Genomic DNA, 18,754 nt, shown 5'->3' with positions numbered 1-18,754 from the left:
TAAAATATGTATATGTACCTGTTTAAAGTTAATCTCTCAATCCCTTACACAAGCACTAATTATAGTGCAAAAAATGCAAGGTGCAAATGCAAACTGTGTCTACATAGTTTTGTACATATGGTTAGAAAAATTGGGCTGTGCATGCGCAAAATGCAAATTCTATGATGCGGACTTAATCCTTGACCTCAGTGAAGCTCCGCCTACACCAACAAATGATCGTTCTGGGACGAGCTGTGAGAAAGCACAACAAAACTTAGCATCGTGTGTTTCAAACTTCACTGTAATGTAATAAACACAGGGATTAGCTTTGAAACTGTTGCTGCTATCCTTATTCTTTTCGTTTGCTACCTTTGTTGCTCATTGATAACTTGTGTAACATTTATTCAGTATTATTAAACGCTCCCGGGATAGTGATGTCGAGTGTGATGAAATAAGAGTGGGGATCTAAAACCATAGTGCACATTCTTGAGTGCATTCAATCAGCCTCATCTCAGCAATCAGTGTACATTTTGCATGTCTCCTTAATTAAACACCTGATTCAGGTCATCAGTTCATTAGTAAAGACTCCAAAACATGAAATGTGTGTGCCAGACAAGGAGACATGCAAAATGTGCAGTGTTGGTGGGCTCCAGGAACATGGATCAGAACTACTGTATTAAGGATGATGTTGAATACAGCAAGTAACTGTTCCACTTAGATTCCTGTCAGGACAACAAAGCCTTCAGCATGTATAATATATAAAGTCAAACTTGTGTTCTAGTGGTTTAGCAATGGTTCCCAACATCTCACATTTTGTATGTCTCCCTAATAAAAAGCACCCGAATCTAATCAGTAGAAACCTAACATGGGTGTGTCAGACAAAGGAGTAATACCAAATGTGCAGATCTGTCGGACCAGGACCACGGATGGGAACCCAGAAACCAAAACTCTGATTGGAAGAGTCAAACATCTAGAACTGTTTTCAGTCTTCTCAGAAGCATAGGGCCCTTCTGGATTCTGTTTTAATAGTTAAGTTAAACTGTATTCATCAAATAGTATGTCTAATTAATTGAAACCATAAAACTTATACAATTCATTAAAAGTTTAACAAATTAAATTTTTTTAGCATATAACAGTGAGGGGTTCTGTGCTGAAGAGTGTTTTTTCTCTTCTGTCTGCAGTCCTGATCTGTCCGTTCAGCAGAATTCCCTCGCCCCGCCATCTGTCTGAATGCTGACTGCTGATTCACCTTGAGCTCCAGCTGAGTGTCCAACTCCGGACCAAGAAGAGCGTGAGAACACGAGCAAGTCAAGGCTGGGCTGCTGGGTTTTCATAATGGCAAAACACTCAAATCATGTAGCTATGAAGTGGGCTATATAAATGCAAATTGTATTGGAGATCTATTAGAGGTCTTGGAAAGAGAGTCATATGTAAATGTCCCATAAGAGCAAAGCGCCGGGCTCGAGCCAATTACCGAAGGAGAATGCCACCGCCTCGTGGTAAATCATGGTGAACAAGGTGAGAACTCTGGAAATTGAATAGTGAGGTGGTGCGTTTTGACTTATTGTAAATGCAAGAAAGATGCACAGGTGCAAAACTGCAGGCTAAAATGAGTCTAGCACTGAGGGAGTGTTTTGTGGCAGAGAGGCCTGTGATACAGGGAGACTCTTCTCACTGATCACTATCTCCATTACAAGTGGATAAAACGGGACTAAACTTGATTGCTCATATAACTCATAATTTGCTGTTGTGTATGAAAATGCTTTTCTGCCCATCAGTGTTGCTGCAGCACAATAATAGTGAATGCTGGGAAAGGTGTCCATCTAGTGTTCATCATGAAGAACTGCATATTCGTTCAGAGAATCTAGTGATTCACAAGACAAACACAAAGAGGCACTAATAGTTCTAAATGAAACTTGTTTATTACCAATAACACCAGTAAATTGTCATCATCAGTGACCGGATGAGATCATTAGTGTGAAAACCTGGCCTATAAAAGCTTCTCTACAAATAAATACTATACTTGAGCATCCCATCAATAAAAAACCCAGCTGGTGCTTGTCATTGGCCATTTTACGAACAGGAGAACGTGTCCCTGCTGATAAATACATTACAACACAGAATACAGGGTCTTGCAGCAGCAGCACTGACTCAAGATTAAATTCAAACTCTGGTCAGTCATTTCCTCCTGGTGGGAATGTTCCTGCAGAGCCAGACCATCCCTTCCTACAGCAGACAGAGAGCATGTCTACATCAGTGTCTCTCACATGAACACTGTATGTGTGTGTGTAGCTGGTATTCCATACATTATGGGGATCAAATGTCTCCACAGAATTTACTGGAGTAATACCAGTAAATTCTGACCATGTAGGGGCATTTTTTTGGTCGCCATGTTTTCTAGCTTATGAATCATATTAAGTTTTTTGAAAACAAAAAATGCCTGTAGTTTTGTGTGAGGGCTAGGGTTAGGGGATAGAAAATAAAGTTTGTACTGTACAGTAGAAAAAACATTATGCCTATGGAATAAACCCATAATGATAGGAATACCAGTGTGTGTGTGTGTTTGTGTGTGTGTGTGTGTACCTGGACTCCCTCTGCAGTGAGAGCAGAGCAGGGCTGGATCTGCCATATCCGGTCTCGTATGGTGTGCAGGTTCAGGCTCTCTGCGATCTCTGCTGCCGTCGCTGCCATCGTCATGTCCTGCTTGTTGGCAAATATTAACAGGGGCACCATGTTCAGTTTCTCCTCATCGAGCAACTCTGCCAACTCCTGATGACGGTGGACATTTCACACACACACACACACACACACACACACACACACACACACACACACACACACACACACACACACACACACACACACACAGAGAGACAGTGAAGTGAGAGAGAGAGAGGGCCATCATTTAGTGAGGTTAGGTTTTCAAGAAGAAAAATGTCAACATTATTAGACTGGCTGATGGTCCACTGACAACATGTGGTTTTCTTCCACATATTGCTTAACAATCTCTTCATATTCAGTGAAATTTAAATGGCAGCTTACTGTCCGCTGATATATAATACAGACAGTGATGAAGGTCTCACCTGTGCCGTTTCATCAAAGCGTTTTCTGTCTGAGCTGTCAATCACATAAATCTGTAATAAATCAACAGTCATTAGTGTGATCTCATCTGTTTGTATGAAGTTAACAACTGCTGATAGAAATAATACTGGATCAAATCAAATTCACCTAAATTCAACATGAAACCACATTCGTAACCCATTTTACTTCTGCAGTGTCATGGACGTACCATGGTATAAAGCCCACCATGAGAGTGTCCATCAGTATCCAGAGCATCTCCTAAACCAAATTTATGCTCACTTCATATTTAAGCGTAGATTAAGCACCTCTCAGCCGTATTTTTTTAAAAGCAGAAGTAAGATTTTCTGTGAATGTGCAAGACTTCGGATTCATCAGCCGCTACAGGTAAAGAACTACAAGTATAACAAAGTGCAGTAAACAGTGAAACTATTTGTGCTACAAAACAGTGTGTTTATAATTAAAGTAAAGTAAATAACATTAAAGTAATATGAGAAGAAATACCAGTTTGCAATATCAAGCATCATAACAGACTGTTTTCGTACAGCTAAAATAACTGGAAGTGGACAGAAGTCTCACACATTCAAGATACAAATGGCTGTGCCGCTCTTATGTGTAACATAAGGTGGATACTGATATTATGACATTAACCAGCATTATTAAATTACTATGTTAACTATTGGCAAGACTGCATTACATGACTATTGTAACTATTGGTTCACATGAACCAGCAGCCGGTGTAACATGGGTAATATCAGCAGAAAATGTTTCAGAGGTGGAGCAAGAGATAACTTTTTAATAAGTAACTATGAAGACAAACAGTACTTTCTTTACAGGAATATCACTGATGGATCATTCACAACATAAGCAGGAACACAAATAAACCAATGTCAATGCTGATTTCATGTTGACTTTAACAATAATGAGGAAAACTGTAATTATACAAACCAAAGATTTTCCAAAATACTCTCCAAATAAAACACAAGAGACATTTAATGAACTATAAACACCAGGAGATCGGTGTTCTCAAAGTAGTTCCTCCAGTAAGGTCTGATCTTCCGCTGTCCACCGATATCCCAAACATTTAGTTTGAACCCTTGAGACTGGACACTCTTTATGTTGAAGCCCTGTTTAGAAAGACATCACCATGTTGAGAGCGAATGACACTGCAGAGGTTTGGTCAGAAAATGTATTGCTGTGATCTATGTCAGACTGACCTGTGTAGGCGTAATGTGGCTGATGTCCTCTGATGCCAGCTGCTTCAGTATGGTGGTCTTGCCTGCATTGTCCAAACCCAACAGGAGGATTCGAACCTCCTGCTCAGGAGAGTTCTTCAGTCTCCTTAAGACTGACAGCAGGCCCTGACACACACAGTGTTTTTTTAGGACTTTCCATAGACATGGTTTTTATATTGTACAAACTTTATATTGTATCCTCTGAGCCTAACCATAACCTGAACCCTTAGGCTACAGAAAACATTCTGCGATTTTAAATTTTCAAAAAATAAATAAATAAATAAATAAATAATCAAGGCGACCAGCCAAACAAACAAAAGGTATCTAGTACAATTTAATTTAATTGGTTTCCTCATGGGACCAATATTTTGTCTTTACAACGTAATTATATCTGGCCAACACACTTATATTAAAGGGGTCATATGATGTGATATTACAGGTTCTTCCCTGTAAATTAGTTTATACAAAGATTTAAATCTGACATTGATTTTACAAGCTCTTTTTGTTCAAGTGTTCCTGTAGCTCAAGTGGTAGAGCATTGCGTTACCAAGCGCAAGGTTGGGGCTTTGTTTTCCCGGGAACACATGATAGGTAAAAATTGATAATCTGAATGCACTGAATGCTTTGTTTGCCACCGAGCGATGTCTGTACTTCCCGGTCAGAGAGCACCTGTCCATCAAAAGCTCACTATCCAATCAGAGTAGATCACTGTTAAGCCCACCCCCACGAGAGGTTTGTGCCAAAAAACCAAACGAAAAACTGTGAAGCATAAGCGAAATCTGTGGCAATGTATTCAGAATCCACGATTACCGAAAACGAATCTTTGAAAAACGTTAACAAAGAATGAAGCATATTTGAAGAGCCTGTTAAATTTGTGCGACTGAGTTCATTTTTTTTCATTTTCATTGTGTTTTTCTTCTTTTGTAATGGCATATTTTTGATAGTTTCTGAAAAAGTTACGTTCAGTTCCATAAAGTTACGTTCATTTTTATTGAACCAAATGTAATTCCATATGTTACATGCTGTTCGTGAATAGATAACATCCCTAAAGTTGCAAAGTCTAAAGTCTCAAACCCAAAGAGATATTCTTAATAAAAGTTTAGACTCGTCCATGCCCTCCTAAAACGCCTCATTTAAACACCCCCCCCACATGTCTATGTTAGTGTTAGTGTTAAGTGTTCCTGTAGCTCAAGTGGTAGAGCATTGTGTTAACAAGCGCAAGGTTGTGGGTTTGATTCCCTGGGAGCACATGATAAGTAAAAATTGATAGCCTGAATGCACTGTAAGTCACTTTGGATAAAAGCATCTGCTAAATGCATAAATTTAAATTTAATGTCTACATCAAATTTTATGTCTCATGTTGTGGAGACGCTGTTTCGTTGTGAAAGTGAAAATGCTTTGTTTGGCCTTCCAAAAGAGGACACAACTAGAAATCAGTGGTTAAGTTGATTTACAACACTGTTCCAGAACAGTTCAACCCAAATATACAAAAGTGAAAGTGAAGCGACATACAGCCAAGTATGGTGACCAATACTCAGAATTCGTGCTCTGCAGTTAACCCATCCAAAGTGCACACACACAGCAGTGAACACACACCCGGAGCAGAAGACAGCCATTTATGCTGTGGCACCCGGGGAGCAGTTGGGGGTTCGGTGCCTTGCTCAAGGGCACCTCAGTCGTGGTATTGCCAGCCCGAGACTTGAACCCACAACCTTAGGGTTATGAGTCAAACTCTCTAACCACTAGGCCACGACTTCCCCAATGTGAGCAATGCATTTTATGGAAGACTGTTTCCTGATCCTGGGAGAGAAGACTACAATGTCGGCTGTTCTGACTCACAGTCTGTAAGTACGTTTGCATATTTAAAGGATTTGCCACTGACAAATCAAACGTGTTTTTCAGCATTGTAGAGTAGCACTTGTTGTTTGTCGTTTCTCTGTGTATGCACTCTTTTAAATTGTGGAATAATGATAGGAATGATTTTAAAGTCTGTTTTACATTTCATATACACATTTAGATTAAACATGACACTCTCATTAATGGAGTTAAGCACTGAAATTTCATGAAATCATTATCCATAAGTTACAACATTCATGTTGTTATCATGACTTTGAATAGGCTAGAAATATTTGTAGTGGATGTGCTGATTTTGAACAATTTTCCTGCTGTGTTTTAATGTTTTTCACCACAGCAAATATGGCGCATGACAATTGTGTTATAAATAGCAAAACTCATGTTTTTAGAAAATATTTTTGAGCGAATATTGATCGTTGATGTGAATTTGACTTTGTCTGATGAAAGTGACGTGACATACAGCCAAGTATGGTGACCTATACTCAGAATTTGTGCTCTGCGTTTAACCCATCCAAAGTGCACTCACACAACAGTGAACACACACCCGGAGCATTTATGCTGCAGCGCCCGGAGAGAATTTATGGCTTCGGTGCCTTGACCAAAATCACATAAATAAATACTTCCTTCCCAGAGAGTTGATGGCGTTGGAACATAGACGGTAATGACAGACATAAGGACGTGCTTGTTGATCAAACAGTCGCTGGTTTGAACAGGTCCGATGACATTGTAGATCCTCTGCATGCAGGTGTCACGCAGACAGACAGTAGCGTATTGATAACAACACCCCATCTATAACAAATAATCTGAAAAAAACCACTTCTTGGTAAAGAAAGAAAACCAACGAAACTGTAAGATATGAACATTTTATTCTCAAAATGTTTTGTTATTGACGCGGTGAGTCAGACATTTATTTGAAGAAGAAAACAAAAACAAAAAAAATTTGGCCTATCTCTTTCCATTTAAAGGTGCCGTAGGATTGACACCAAGTGGTTGAACTAGGTATTGCAGTCCAAATTCAAAATATTGGAGAGGGTTTTTTCACCTGGCCCCTCCTCTTCAGACTTGGCACACGTAGGTTGCCAGATTGACGACACCAACAGGAACAAGCGCACTTGACCCAATTGTATTTTACCAGTACGATTGGGTAAACTGGCAGTGGGCGGGTTTCACAAACCAAAACAACGACAGACATTCCGGCCCAGAACACACATTTTCAAAGGAGAATAACTGACTGTAGCATTGTTTTTCAGATAAACATGTATGTTATCTTAGCATGTTTCTTAAATATATGCAAACATTTTATGGCATATTTATGCTTCAGTAGAGTCAAAAACTTAACATAATATCCTACAATATATGTTTACCCTTTAAGGCAAAATTTTGTACATTTGATTTGTTTAAAACAATTTAAGATATTATTTGGCCAGTGGAAAAGAATGAGAAGAACTCTTAACACTTAAAGTTAAAATCTACGTAAAGTTTTAGACATGAGGCCCCAGAACTTCTGTGGTAAAGGCTAGATGGCATACAGCAAAAACTACTGGACATGCGCACATCAATATAGCGTAATTTTTCTCACACTGTACAACAATAATTACTATTTTTGCATTATTGTAAGGGGTAGCTTTAGGGTTGGGGTAGGTGTAGACATTAATAAAACACAATCTAACAGGTAGAAAATTCAATTTATTGTTAGCTTCCGGTTTTTGCTGTATCCCTTCTAGCCACAACCAGCTTCTGTCTCGTCATCCTGAGTAGAGGAGCTTATTCGGGTCCTGAACCAATCACACAAGACTGTGATCTGATGAACTAATCAGCTGCTTTGATTAGGACTGACACAGATTAACACAGAGCTCCACGTGCTGCTAACCAAAATAAACTTTAAGCCAGTTTATGTGCCATATGTACAGTAAACACTCAACAGACACAATGTCCTTCATACTACATTCATATGATCTAATATCTACCTTAATTTAAATGAGAAAAGTGAAACATCGAAGTTCTGTTAAAGGTTCGTATCGATGCGTAAGGCTATATGCATTTACAGGTTTAAATAACTTCTTACCAATACTTAAAAACAAACAAAATACATTTCTAATTAGGCCTATTTCTAGTGCGTTATAATAAACCGTTAAGTGCTGTTTATTAGGATACTATAAAGAAAGGCGTCTTCAAACAACGAATAGTTTTCAATATAAACCGCTAGAAAAAGTGATTTAAAAATGATCAAACCGAGAGAAACTTAAGCAATCAGACTGTTCATCATATATAAATGAGTGTGTGTGTGTGTGTGTGAGAGAGAGAGTATATGCGATATCAGCCGAGATACTCACCATTCCTCAGTGCGCGCTCACGCTGTCTCCCAGAACGCGCTTTTGATGTCATCCGGTTGACGTCAGGGGAATAATAAAGCCTCAATGCCGCGTTACAATTAAAATAACTTAAACTATGCAAAATGTCCGCGTTGAATAAAAACGTATTCTTTCCAAAAAAAAAGGATATGTATTAGTTTTTTTTATACGTTTTGTAGTTTTTAATTAAGATGTTCAGTAGAACATTTAACAATTCATAATTTATATGATTTGCCGTTGTAGAAAAAAATGCACGTTAATTGAATGAGAACAAAAGTTTTTTTTTTTCATATTATAGACCGATAAATATATCGATCCTCACGTATTAGTCACCTACTTACAGAGATATAATGAGAAACAGCAGCGGATGTGTTTCAGCTTTCAGCTGGTTTCAGTGTCGCTTTTACTGCTGTTATTGTTGTAGCTGAATGTGATGCTGCTGCCCTCTGTATGTGATCCACATGAAATCACACCCATGAACACAAACATGTCGCACGGACAGTCTTCTCGTCTGTTCAACTGAAGCTTTATGTTTCCGCTCGAGTTTGGAAAGAAAAACGCAGCAAGATGCCACAGAAGCTGCTGGGCTCCGTGGTGGGGCTTCTCTGTACAGGGGCGTGTTTAGTTCAGGTAAGCCGGCGGCGCGGACTTTGAGGCGGCGAGTGTTGAACTCAAGCTCCGGGATCAGCACGGAGCGAGGCCTCGATAAACAACTCAGATAAAGCCATAAATCCAGCATCGTGTAACAATGGTTATAAACACCTTATGTCCTTTCTTACGGGATATATTTAAAACAAATATTAGTATTTTACATTTGAAAGTCACAGACATTCAGGACATGAAAAGATTAGATACAAAACATGGTGGTTATTGTTGTTGGTTTGTACTTTAGTGTTTGTGATTGTGGGGCGTCTGCAGTGTTTTAGTATGTCTGTAGGGTGTTTAGTGAATTCGCCGGCTTTGTGTGTTTGTGAGGTTTAGGTTTGACTCGTATTGATTGTTTTTAAAGGTTATTGTGTAGGTAAAATATCCAGCGCCCATCATAGTTCACAAGCAAATAAAGACTCACCTGTCCAACAGGCAACACAGTGTTTTCTATTGATTTATACAGTATTATATTTGAGGACCCAATTTCTTTAATTTGATATTATTTTATATATAATGGTTCATATTTATTGATTGGTTTCAACTTTACTTGCATTACTTTGTCCTTATAATTTCAGACCAATATGTGCTTTTTGACACAGAAATCAGATTTTGAGTGGTGAGTGGTTTTCAAACAATGAATTTGCCTTTGTGCTCCTAATAAAGGAGTCACACTCTTTCTCTGAGTGTTGTGAGTGTTTACTGTCAGTCCTCCAACACAAACGCTGATGTAAAGCCTGGAGTGTGCATGATGAAGAGCTCAGATCTGTGCTGTTGTCTTTCACTCAATGCTTGTGTTTGTTTGACAGGGGAAGGAGTTTTGTTTCGGCGTGAACAATGAACAGTACCGCTGTGAGATGGGCTACTGTTGTGGCGAGACTGAGTGCTGCACATACTATTACGAGCTCTGGTGTAAGTGCAAGCAGCTCTCTCTCTCTCTCACTCTCTCACACATAAACACACACCCACCCGTATGTGGTTCAGGCTCACACGCATGACTGTACAATGCTAGTGAGGTGTTTGGTCCACCAGCCTGAGCATGTTCAGATCATATTTCAGCTCAAAATCAAAAGGAATAAATGGAAAATTAGGTTTTGCTTAATGAAAACAAAGCTTGTTTTAGGGCTCGTTTTTTGCATTGAGACATTGAAACTGTATTTAAATACACTATCCTCTGTATTCTCATTATGGTAATTCATGACAGGGTTGATAAAGCGCAACTCCCACACACCTTCAGCACTCATACATCCCTATAGAAGAGCTTTTACTAGCACTGAATGTCACTGTGGGAATCAGGCACTTCTCACTGTACTCATCTAGCAACACCAAAACATTTTGGATGCTGTTAGATTCAAAATTATTGACTTGGTCTTATGAGACCAGAGTATGGATTCCCAGAAATCTATATTTTGTAAATATGGGCCTTGGAAAAAGTTGTGCTTTGGCTACAGTAGGTAGTTCTGGTGTGGATAAATAACCATTCAGGTCACTTCTTCATGCTGCATCTTACTCAGTGAGATAAAGTGTCACTCTTTTCATAGCTTTTGCCGGCTCTGAGACACAGAACTTAAAGTGAACACCTGATTATTTCAGGGGCCTTTTCACAAGTGCATTGTTTTTGAATTTCTGTTTTACTTCTGTACATTTTCACACATTGTTCTTCTTGTACCATTGTCCTCTTTTGTGCTAAGAAATAAATCTCCTGACAGGTTCTTTCTCAAGTGGTTCCATTGTTGTCACCATTAAGCCCGAGTATGGCTATACACCACTTTTAAAGGGGACATTGGATGCCCATTTTCCACAAGTTGATATGATTTTTTAGGGTCTTTGTGAAATGTCTGCAACATACTTTGGTTAAAATTCCTCAGTGGCCGTGTAAAACAACACCCTTTTTACCTTTCGGTGGTACATTACCTTAGTAACAAGATGTCACCACGGATAGCCACCTCGGTCTGGAGTTCTCCACATACAATATACTGTCTACTGTCTTTTTGTGAATTGTTTTTACATATTTATTTTTACTTACTTATTTTTATTTTGTTATCGGTGTCCTGTCACTTGTCAATCTTTTTGTGCACTGGAAGCCTCTGTCACCAAGACAAATTCCTTGTGTGTGTGTAAGCACCATAGACTATATAAAAACATGGTCCGTGATGTCATCCGTAGTATTCTGAAGAGTGTTTTTGAAGCTCAAAGTGGGCGGAGCGTGCCGTCACCATCTTGGCAGCGTGTCACCGCGCGTCACTCCCGGATAATCGAAATTGGGCAAAAAGGCAGGAGCTGGTTGCTGAAGCCACGCCCACCTAGCTCAACGGCAGTGTCAGCAGCGCAATCCACCTTTCACTCAAGTTGACCACGTGTAACCCCTCTCTCCCGGGTCCTCACCACCACACCTCGTCCTTGCTCCAAGTGGGCCTCGAACCCGGGTCTCCAGCATGGGAGGCGGACGCACTAACAATGAGGCTAAAAGACTGCAGCCACTAGCGTCAGTCGTTAGTGCGTCTATTGAGAGATCGGGGAGTGAGGTTTACCTGCACAGCACCTACTCGCTGGCCTCTGTTACACATGCCTTTAATTATGCAGAACTTTAGGGCTTAATATAATTTAAATGGATGAGTTCTAAAAAAAAATCACCCCCTCACTGTTGTCATGAAGGGCAAAATTAGCTATATAGACCCAAGTAATTTTTTGAACCAGACTGTAAAGGTTTTTTATTTGCTGTAAAGTTGGGCATTTTAACTTGGAGAAACAAAGGGATTGACTCCCTTTTGCAGCCAGCCTCTAGCGGTCAGTCGAGGAATTGCAGTTTTTGTCACTTTTGTGTTGGTTTCACGAGAGCGTGCCGGAGGTTGCCGCTTGGTAAGCACACATGGCAATAAAGCTTTTTCTGATTCTGATCAAAAACAAAACTAATCCACTGTGTCCTCAGTGGCTCAGATGTCGAGAGAAAATTAAGACTCTTATGTTCACTTTTACATCCAACTACAAAACAACTGCATTGCTTACAACTGATTGTTGTGGCTACAACTCTTCGAGCGCGGAGAAAATGGCAGACAGCGTACAACTGGCTGAGGACGGAGCTATGCTAATAAGGGCCAGTCCATCAGTGGTTGTGGCTGGTGCCTGAGCAATATGGCATCATATTACTCAGAAAATTAAAACGCTTGATTATTGAGACTTTGTTTATTTGGGGGATTAAAAAAAGTAGAGAGTGGATTTTTGTCATTGTAGGGTGGTTGTGTCCACACACTACTAAAACACATTATATGCAAACACAGTGTAAAAGTGAATTTTGCATCTGAAAAAATTGCCAAAAATTGCCTTAAACTTACACCAGATTTTTTATTTAGTAACTTTCAGAAGGGTGTACTCATTTTTGCAACACAACATTATATTACTTAGATAAAGTCTTATTTTCCAGAATAATTTTAACATTCTTCTTTGGTAGCTGATCAAGCAGACTTGTTGGAACAATATATCTTTAAAGATCCCTAACATGTTTTCTAAGTAAGAGCAATTGCTGAATTTAAGTTTCAGAGGAGGTGTACTCATTTATGCAGTGCACTGTATATCTGTACGGAGACATAATTTCTGTAAATACTTAAATGCATTTGTGCTGAAATGGATTTGTCAACAATCTATTTGTTGAATCAGGTAAATTACTGGTATTAAACATTTGATTGAGTCACTGAAAGTTAAAAAAACGCATGACATGAAGTCAAGAGCCACCTGTCAATCATCTAGAGATGCGTTTGGCGAGATCACATGATGATGAGTGTTGGCATTAATCACATGACTGATATTTAGAGCAGTGTGACGGTATGCAAGGACTGATGATGGTGTGTGTCTGTAGGGTTCTGGTTGGTGTGGACCCTCATCATCATGCTGAGCTGCTGCTGCGCATACAGACACCGGCGTGTCAAGATGCGCCTGCAGCAGGAGCAGAGACAGAGAGAGATCAGTCTGATGGCATATCAGGGTGCCTCCAGCTCCTTCATCACTCCTCCTCCTCTCAATTTACGTGAGTACTGTGTCCACACCACACCATCACAGACGTCTGACCTGTCATCAGCTCATAAGAGCATTCAGCATGATGCTTCACACGCATATAGCGGTTTGTCATAGTGTAACAGTCATCTCTGACGTGAGTTTCTGCACATTGTTCTCTTCAGAAATGGCCACATTGCACTGTAAAGATGGTCAGGATGTGCTAGGGCTGCACAATAAATCAAAATTAAATTGCAAAGGCAATAAATCACGATTAGGCAGAAGCTGCAATTCCCATTCATATCTTCAGTGAAGCAGAGTTCTGTGATCAGTAGTAAATCTCCATCTGAAGGCCAGAGGGCGCATTCGCGCTGAAAATCCAAATATGCCCCGAAGAAGAAATCCAGGAAATGCCTGTTGCTGCAGCTGAATAAACAGAAGATTTAACTTCTTTCGTTGATTCAACATGACTAATAAACACACAACTACGGCAATCTATGATTTATCAGAGTTCTTCTTATTATAATTTTCATCATAATAAAGTATATCTATAATGAAATGCTAATTGACATAGCCATTATCTCTGCTTAGAATACAATGAAATATTGTGTGCCTTAATTATTCTGTTTAAGAAGCCACATCATCAACTACGGCTCTGTAGTAAATGCTGGTCCACCTGAAAGCAGGTGATGGAGCTTTACTACTAATCACAGAACCAGCTTTACTGACAAAATATGCATGACAATATGCAGCCCTAGGATGTGCAACTGCTCAACAGCTCACTAGTGAGCTTGACTAGTTTCTGATATTCGCAGCAGTACTGTCTAGGGGACAACAGTAACAATGATGTGGGATTTAAAATAACTAAAGATCTTTCAGGAGTCTTCATTCATCCTCTTTAAAGCACAGAAATATCTGTAACCCATTCAACCATTGATCTAATCTGCGTGTTTGGATTATTTTAGATTAAATTTTACAGAAATGATCAGAAAATACTGTAAAATTTGGTGTCGCTTGACATGAGATGACCAGGGTGTTCAGATATCTTTTTTTTTTTTTTTTATAGTGCAAACCTTGAGACGGTCATGCTGTGATTTAAAGGACTCATTCGCACACACATTAAAATTAGCATTTACTTTGGGGACTAGTTCTCACTATTAACTATCTTACTAACTGTTAAAAAGCTGCCAATTAGGAGATTGAGGCAAAAGTTGTAGTTAATAATTAAAATTTGGCCTTAAAAATAACATGACCTCATTTACTTATCTCTATGCTGTTTGTTCTTCCATGATACAAAGGAGATGTTCTCAAAGATGTTCACAGCTAAATATAATGTAATACTAACATTAGCCCATATGACTCAAAAGTTGCTATATTTCAGTGAAGGCAAATGTGAATGATGTTGGGTAGTTATATTACATCAGAAGTCATGTGAAGGACTATGGTGTTTTATGGTACTTTGATCAATTGTCATTTAAAAACAAATTTCCATTCAAAAGAGTAAGATCCATAATCAGCCTAGTTCATCAGTCCTCCTCAATATCAACCAGTTAACTGCATACACGCTAGCTAGTCAGACACATGCAGACACTCGTCCAGCTCCCACTGTTGTGCTCCTGTCATCTATTTGTTAATGAGAGGCTGTAACGTGTGTCATGCCGGCGCTGAAACGAGCGCAGCAGCTGTGTCTGTTATTTTGGTCAAGTTGAGCAACACTCTGACCCATTTGTGTCCATCACTTTCAGGGTTCTGGACAGACTGTAAGCTACCCGACTATGAGGAGGTGATCGCTCACCCACCCACGCCTCCTCCGCCATACTCAGAGTCTCCTCCAGACGTCCCAGTGCTCGGCGGCCGGACGGAGGCAGCCGTGGTCCTGGAGCCGCCTGTGCCTGAGACGGCCGTGGAGGTGGAGGAGGATGAGGAGCCCAATGGCCGGCGCAGACATGTGACTGGTGACTCGGGCATCGAGGTGTGCGTGTGCCAGCTGGACGAGGGTTCGGGGCCCGAGGAGGAATCGCTGTGTCAGGGAGCCGACGGTGGCTGCTGCTCCGAGTGTGAAACCCTTAGCAGCAAAGAGCTCTCGCCCGAACCCGCCGCCGCCACCGACCGCCGTGTGTGACGGCCCGTCGGGATAAGGAATGAGGGAGTTTGTGAGAGACTTTTTCTACAGTCTGACTGCGTCGTGTTTGTACGTTTCCCAGCATCCCTCTCGCTTTCCTCTCACAGACTGAGCGAATGATCCAGACCACTGTTTGTTTCTCACAGCTGCACCGAGACTTCAGCCCAGAGCGAGACACACACATACACACACAGAGCGACACGTGTCTCCTCCCGCAGGACACACATTGTCTCAAACACACAAGGTGGTACATGTCCTTTTATATGATGTTTGCGTGCTGAGGAATCCCATGAGAGCTGGTCGAGCAGATAAACACCCAGTCAGCTGATCGTCTCATGTGTATATCTCATCGTGGCCTTACCGGTTTCATACGCTGCTGTAAACAAGCTTGTGTTGATCTGTATGTGGCGTCCCGTGTGTGTGTGTGTGTGACCTGCTGCAGTCACATGATATATGATCTATGATTTATGTTTATTAGTGAAGCACAGATATGATCAGATGACGCCACAGAAAAAGGCGATGAGTGTCATGTTGTAGAGGAAGACTGAAGTTTCCTGCATTAAGGGCTAAAATCAAGATCAGAATGTTTCCGGTTGGTATTCTCATGTCAGTCGTGTTTGTTTCCATGAACGCTTGTCTCAGTCAACCCTCTGAATGTGGCTGCAAACCCCGTTTTGTTTGCTGTTGCACTGAAGGACGCTGTCATCCTCTCAAAGTTCTTCAACTCCATCCCAATTCCCACAAAGTTTACAGATTCTGTGCCTTTCCTGGTGTAGATCTAGATTAACTAACTAGCTAACTAGGCTATGCAAAAAATGAGGACTCTCTTTTGTGAGCTGCAGTAGCGCTGTGGCGTCTGTTTTAGCAATACCATTCATGTTCACGCGATTCAAACAACTCTTTTTCTCTATATTCAAATGAAATTAGTTCATGTTCATTTCTTGACTGGACACTCATTACTGTGTCCGTCTGTCATGGAGTTTGTTTCTCTTAGTTTGTGTACAAACTCTGTTCATAACGCCTCTGTTGCTTATGGATTGTATACCATTTACAGGTGAAATCTGAGGCGTTATGGATGATTTCAGGCGTTTGTTTTGTGCACCGCTGGTGTTTGTCACATTACGCAGGTGCTCTCAAATATAAAGCCTTTGACATTGAACAGCTCCAAGTCTGTTGTCAAATGTGTGTTTATAATAAAGACATTTAATATCAAGCCAAATCACAGCGCAAACCTGCATCATGGCGCAGTTCTATAAGCACGTTGAGCTGTTTTGACTTCATACTCATTTATAATAGTAGTGCTCAGCTGAAGTGTGTAATGCATTTTAAGGCCAGTTCAAACCGCACAAATAAACGCCAACAAACATGTTTTTTTGGGTTTTGTCTGATCAGTGTGTTACCCAGGCCGGGGTTTATTTTCACCCGTGTGAACATATTCAATCAGCATTTTTTGGTGTCTGTTGCTAAAGTGTGAACATGACAGTTATTTTTCATAAAATTCAAAATCACACTGCTAACTTGTTTGTTGGTGTGTGTCTGTGCGGTGTGAATTGGCCTATACTTGACTCATCTGACAGTCCGTGAGGTTTTCTGATAGCAGCTGATGATGATGATGATGATGATGATGATTTCTGCCAAATAGCAGCTGATATGGAAATGCTCACAGACCTACAGACACGTTTGTGGTTCCAGCACTGAGAGCTGTGTGGCATTTCTACTGTCGGTTCTTTAGTAAGATGTCTGCTGTGTCTCTATAGTCATTTGTATTTTATTTTTGTAATAAAAATAATAAACCAGCTTTGGCACTGAGCCGTCCCTCTGTGTTTCTGATGTTCATCTGCTCACACCATGTTTGACTGAGGCAACATACTGTATTGATGATGACTATTAGCCTATTAGAAATCTGTAGTGGGAAAATAAACCTGCAGACAATTCTTGAACAACTTAGTACTAATATCTGGGGGAAAAAAATCACTTAAAGAACTTGCAGAACTCCTACTGTAAGACTGATAGTCTCACTTGTTCTCAATTGATTTTTCAACAATTAAATATTTTTTTAAGAGCATAAACATGGAATAAAACATTTTGTGTATGGATATTGGAACTCGTTTGAAAGCTAATACTAGTGTTGATGCTGCAGTATTTGTGCACAGCTGACTGAATCATAAATGAAAACGTGGGACAGAAAATGTTATTAGTGCAATTTAAAGGTGCTGTATGTATTATTATTATTATTTTTCTTTTATTGTACTATGACATGAAAATCCAATAATACATTTGCAGATATTTAGGAATTGCTTAGTTCACATACTTGTTTCTCTGAAAAACGATGCTACAGTTATTCTACTCAAAAATGTGCATTCTGTGTCAGAATGTCTGTTTTTGTTTTGGACTGTGTGACTCCACCTAATGCCAGTTTACCTAATAGTAATTTGACACCCCGTGTTACCACATAGTGGAAAACACAGCATGAACTGGGTCAATACCTAAAAAGCCTCGGGATACATCTAAAAAGCTCTATGACCAGAAGAATATTAAAACAAATTAATTCATCAGCTTACAGTTTGTAGGGCTCATCACCTTCCATTGTCAATTGCGCTCGTTCCTGTTGCATGTTTTCAAACTAGCAACCTGCGTTAGCATTCCCAAAAGCGTTGAGTCTGCTAGTTGTAAGTATTACAAACTGCACCTTTAAAGGTGCACTAAGCAATATTTGAAAAATGCTTTTGACCACAGTGTCGGACCAAGTCCCAAAACACACTTGCTGCCAATCAGCGGTAAGGGCCGTGTGTAGGAATGACCAGAGGTGAACCAAGATGAAGTGGGGGGCCCCAGGAAAAAAATTAATAGAGGCCCTTCTAAAGAGTATTTCGTTAATATATCTTCATTAAAACACATACAATAGAACATAAATTGTTTATTTTTTTGAAACAAAGTGCTTATTCTTCAATAAAATATCAATCTTCATCTTTATGGCAGAAGATACAATACTGTACAATACAATCTTGAAGATACAGTACAATCTTCATATTTACTGTTAGCTCTTTGAGCATGGAATATGTGGGGACATTTCATTCATACTCAAAGCCAGAGGGCGCTCTCGTGCAGAAAGCACAAAACGGACTCATAGAAGTAACGTGAGAGTTGCCAACTTGGCGACTTTGTTGCAAGATTTAGCGACTTTTCAGACCAATTTAGCAACTTTTTTTCCAAAAAGTGACTAGCGACAAATCAAGCGACTTTTTGGACAAACCTTTATGACTCTCTAAATGTCACCAGTACTGTCCTGTGTTAGCACGAGGTCTTGCTTCCCCACTGCAGTAATACCCCTCTGAGCATCTGCTCTGTTCAGTGAGTGACTGAAAGACGAGCAGCACATTCCATTGACCGCACAGCAGCTAACAGTGAAGAAACTGCTGTGTTGCCATGGACCAATCACTTACCAGCTTCTCCTTTGTATTAAGTTAGAAAAATTATTTTGACTGTTTATTCTTGTCATGCGC

The 18,754-nt window shown here is 40.1% G+C and overlaps 2 protein-coding genes across 3 annotated transcripts; one reads left to right on the top strand and one right to left on the bottom strand.

The window, feature by feature from the left end:
• Positions 1 to 1,879: 1,879 nt before the first annotated feature.
• Positions 1,880 to 8,736, bottom strand: LOC109087881 (ADP-ribosylation factor-like protein 3). 2 transcript variants are annotated; one of them, XM_042715908.1, is made up of 6 exons: positions 8,480 to 8,736; positions 4,275 to 4,418; positions 4,068 to 4,184; positions 3,063 to 3,113; positions 2,563 to 2,748; positions 1,880 to 2,227 (listed from the first exon to the last, which is right to left on the bottom strand). In XM_042715908.1, the coding sequence occupies exons 1-6, from the start codon at positions 8,480 to 8,482 to the stop codon at positions 2,090 to 2,092; spliced, it is 639 nt and encodes a 212-aa protein (XP_042571842.1). In that variant the 5' UTR covers positions 8,483 to 8,736; the 3' UTR covers positions 1,880 to 2,089. The 2 variants fall into 2 exon arrangements, with proteins under 2 accessions (XP_042571842.1, XP_018957616.1); XM_019102071.2 differs by having other exon boundaries at positions 1,880 to 2,205.
• Positions 8,737 to 8,923: 187 nt separating this feature from the next.
• Positions 8,924 to 17,066, top strand: wbp1 (WW domain binding protein 1). Its single transcript, XM_019102080.2, has 4 exons — positions 8,924 to 9,127; positions 9,952 to 10,054; positions 12,996 to 13,163; positions 14,875 to 17,066. Exons 1-4 carry the CDS (start codon positions 9,065 to 9,067, stop codon positions 15,249 to 15,251), a joined length of 711 nt encoding a protein of 236 aa, XP_018957625.1. The 5' UTR covers positions 8,924 to 9,064; the 3' UTR covers positions 15,252 to 17,066.
• Positions 17,067 to 18,754: the final 1,688 nt, after the last annotated feature.

This window comes from Cyprinus carpio, chromosome A3 (assembly GCF_018340385.1).
Source record: "Cyprinus carpio isolate SPL01 chromosome A3, ASM1834038v1, whole genome shotgun sequence".
Lineage (NCBI taxonomy): Eukaryota > Metazoa > Chordata > Actinopteri > Cypriniformes > Cyprinidae > Cyprinus > Cyprinus carpio.
Note: the sequence above shows the minus strand (reverse complement) of the source record. Positions and strands in the feature narration are given on the sequence as shown.

Coding starts and splice junctions, on each gene's coding strand:
- LOC109087881 (XM_042715908.1), bottom strand. Junction 4,185..4,274: donor GCCACATTACGCCTACACAG/GTCAGTCTGACA, acceptor CTTTCTAAACAG/GGCTTCAACATAAAGAGTGT. Junction 3,114..4,067: donor TTGAGAACACCGATCTCCTG/GTGTTTATAGTT, acceptor GATTTATTACAG/ATTTATGTGATTGACAGCTC.
- wbp1 (XM_019102080.2), top strand. CDS start 9,065: ATGCCACAGAAGCTGCTGGGCTCCGTGGTGGGGCTTCTCTGTACAGGG. Junction 9,128..9,951: donor CAGGGGCGTGTTTAGTTCAG/GTAAGCCGGCGG, acceptor TTTGTTTGACAG/GGGAAGGAGTTTTGTTTCGG. Junction 10,055..12,995: donor ATACTATTACGAGCTCTGGT/GTAAGTGCAAGC, acceptor GTGTGTCTGTAG/GGTTCTGGTTGGTGTGGACC.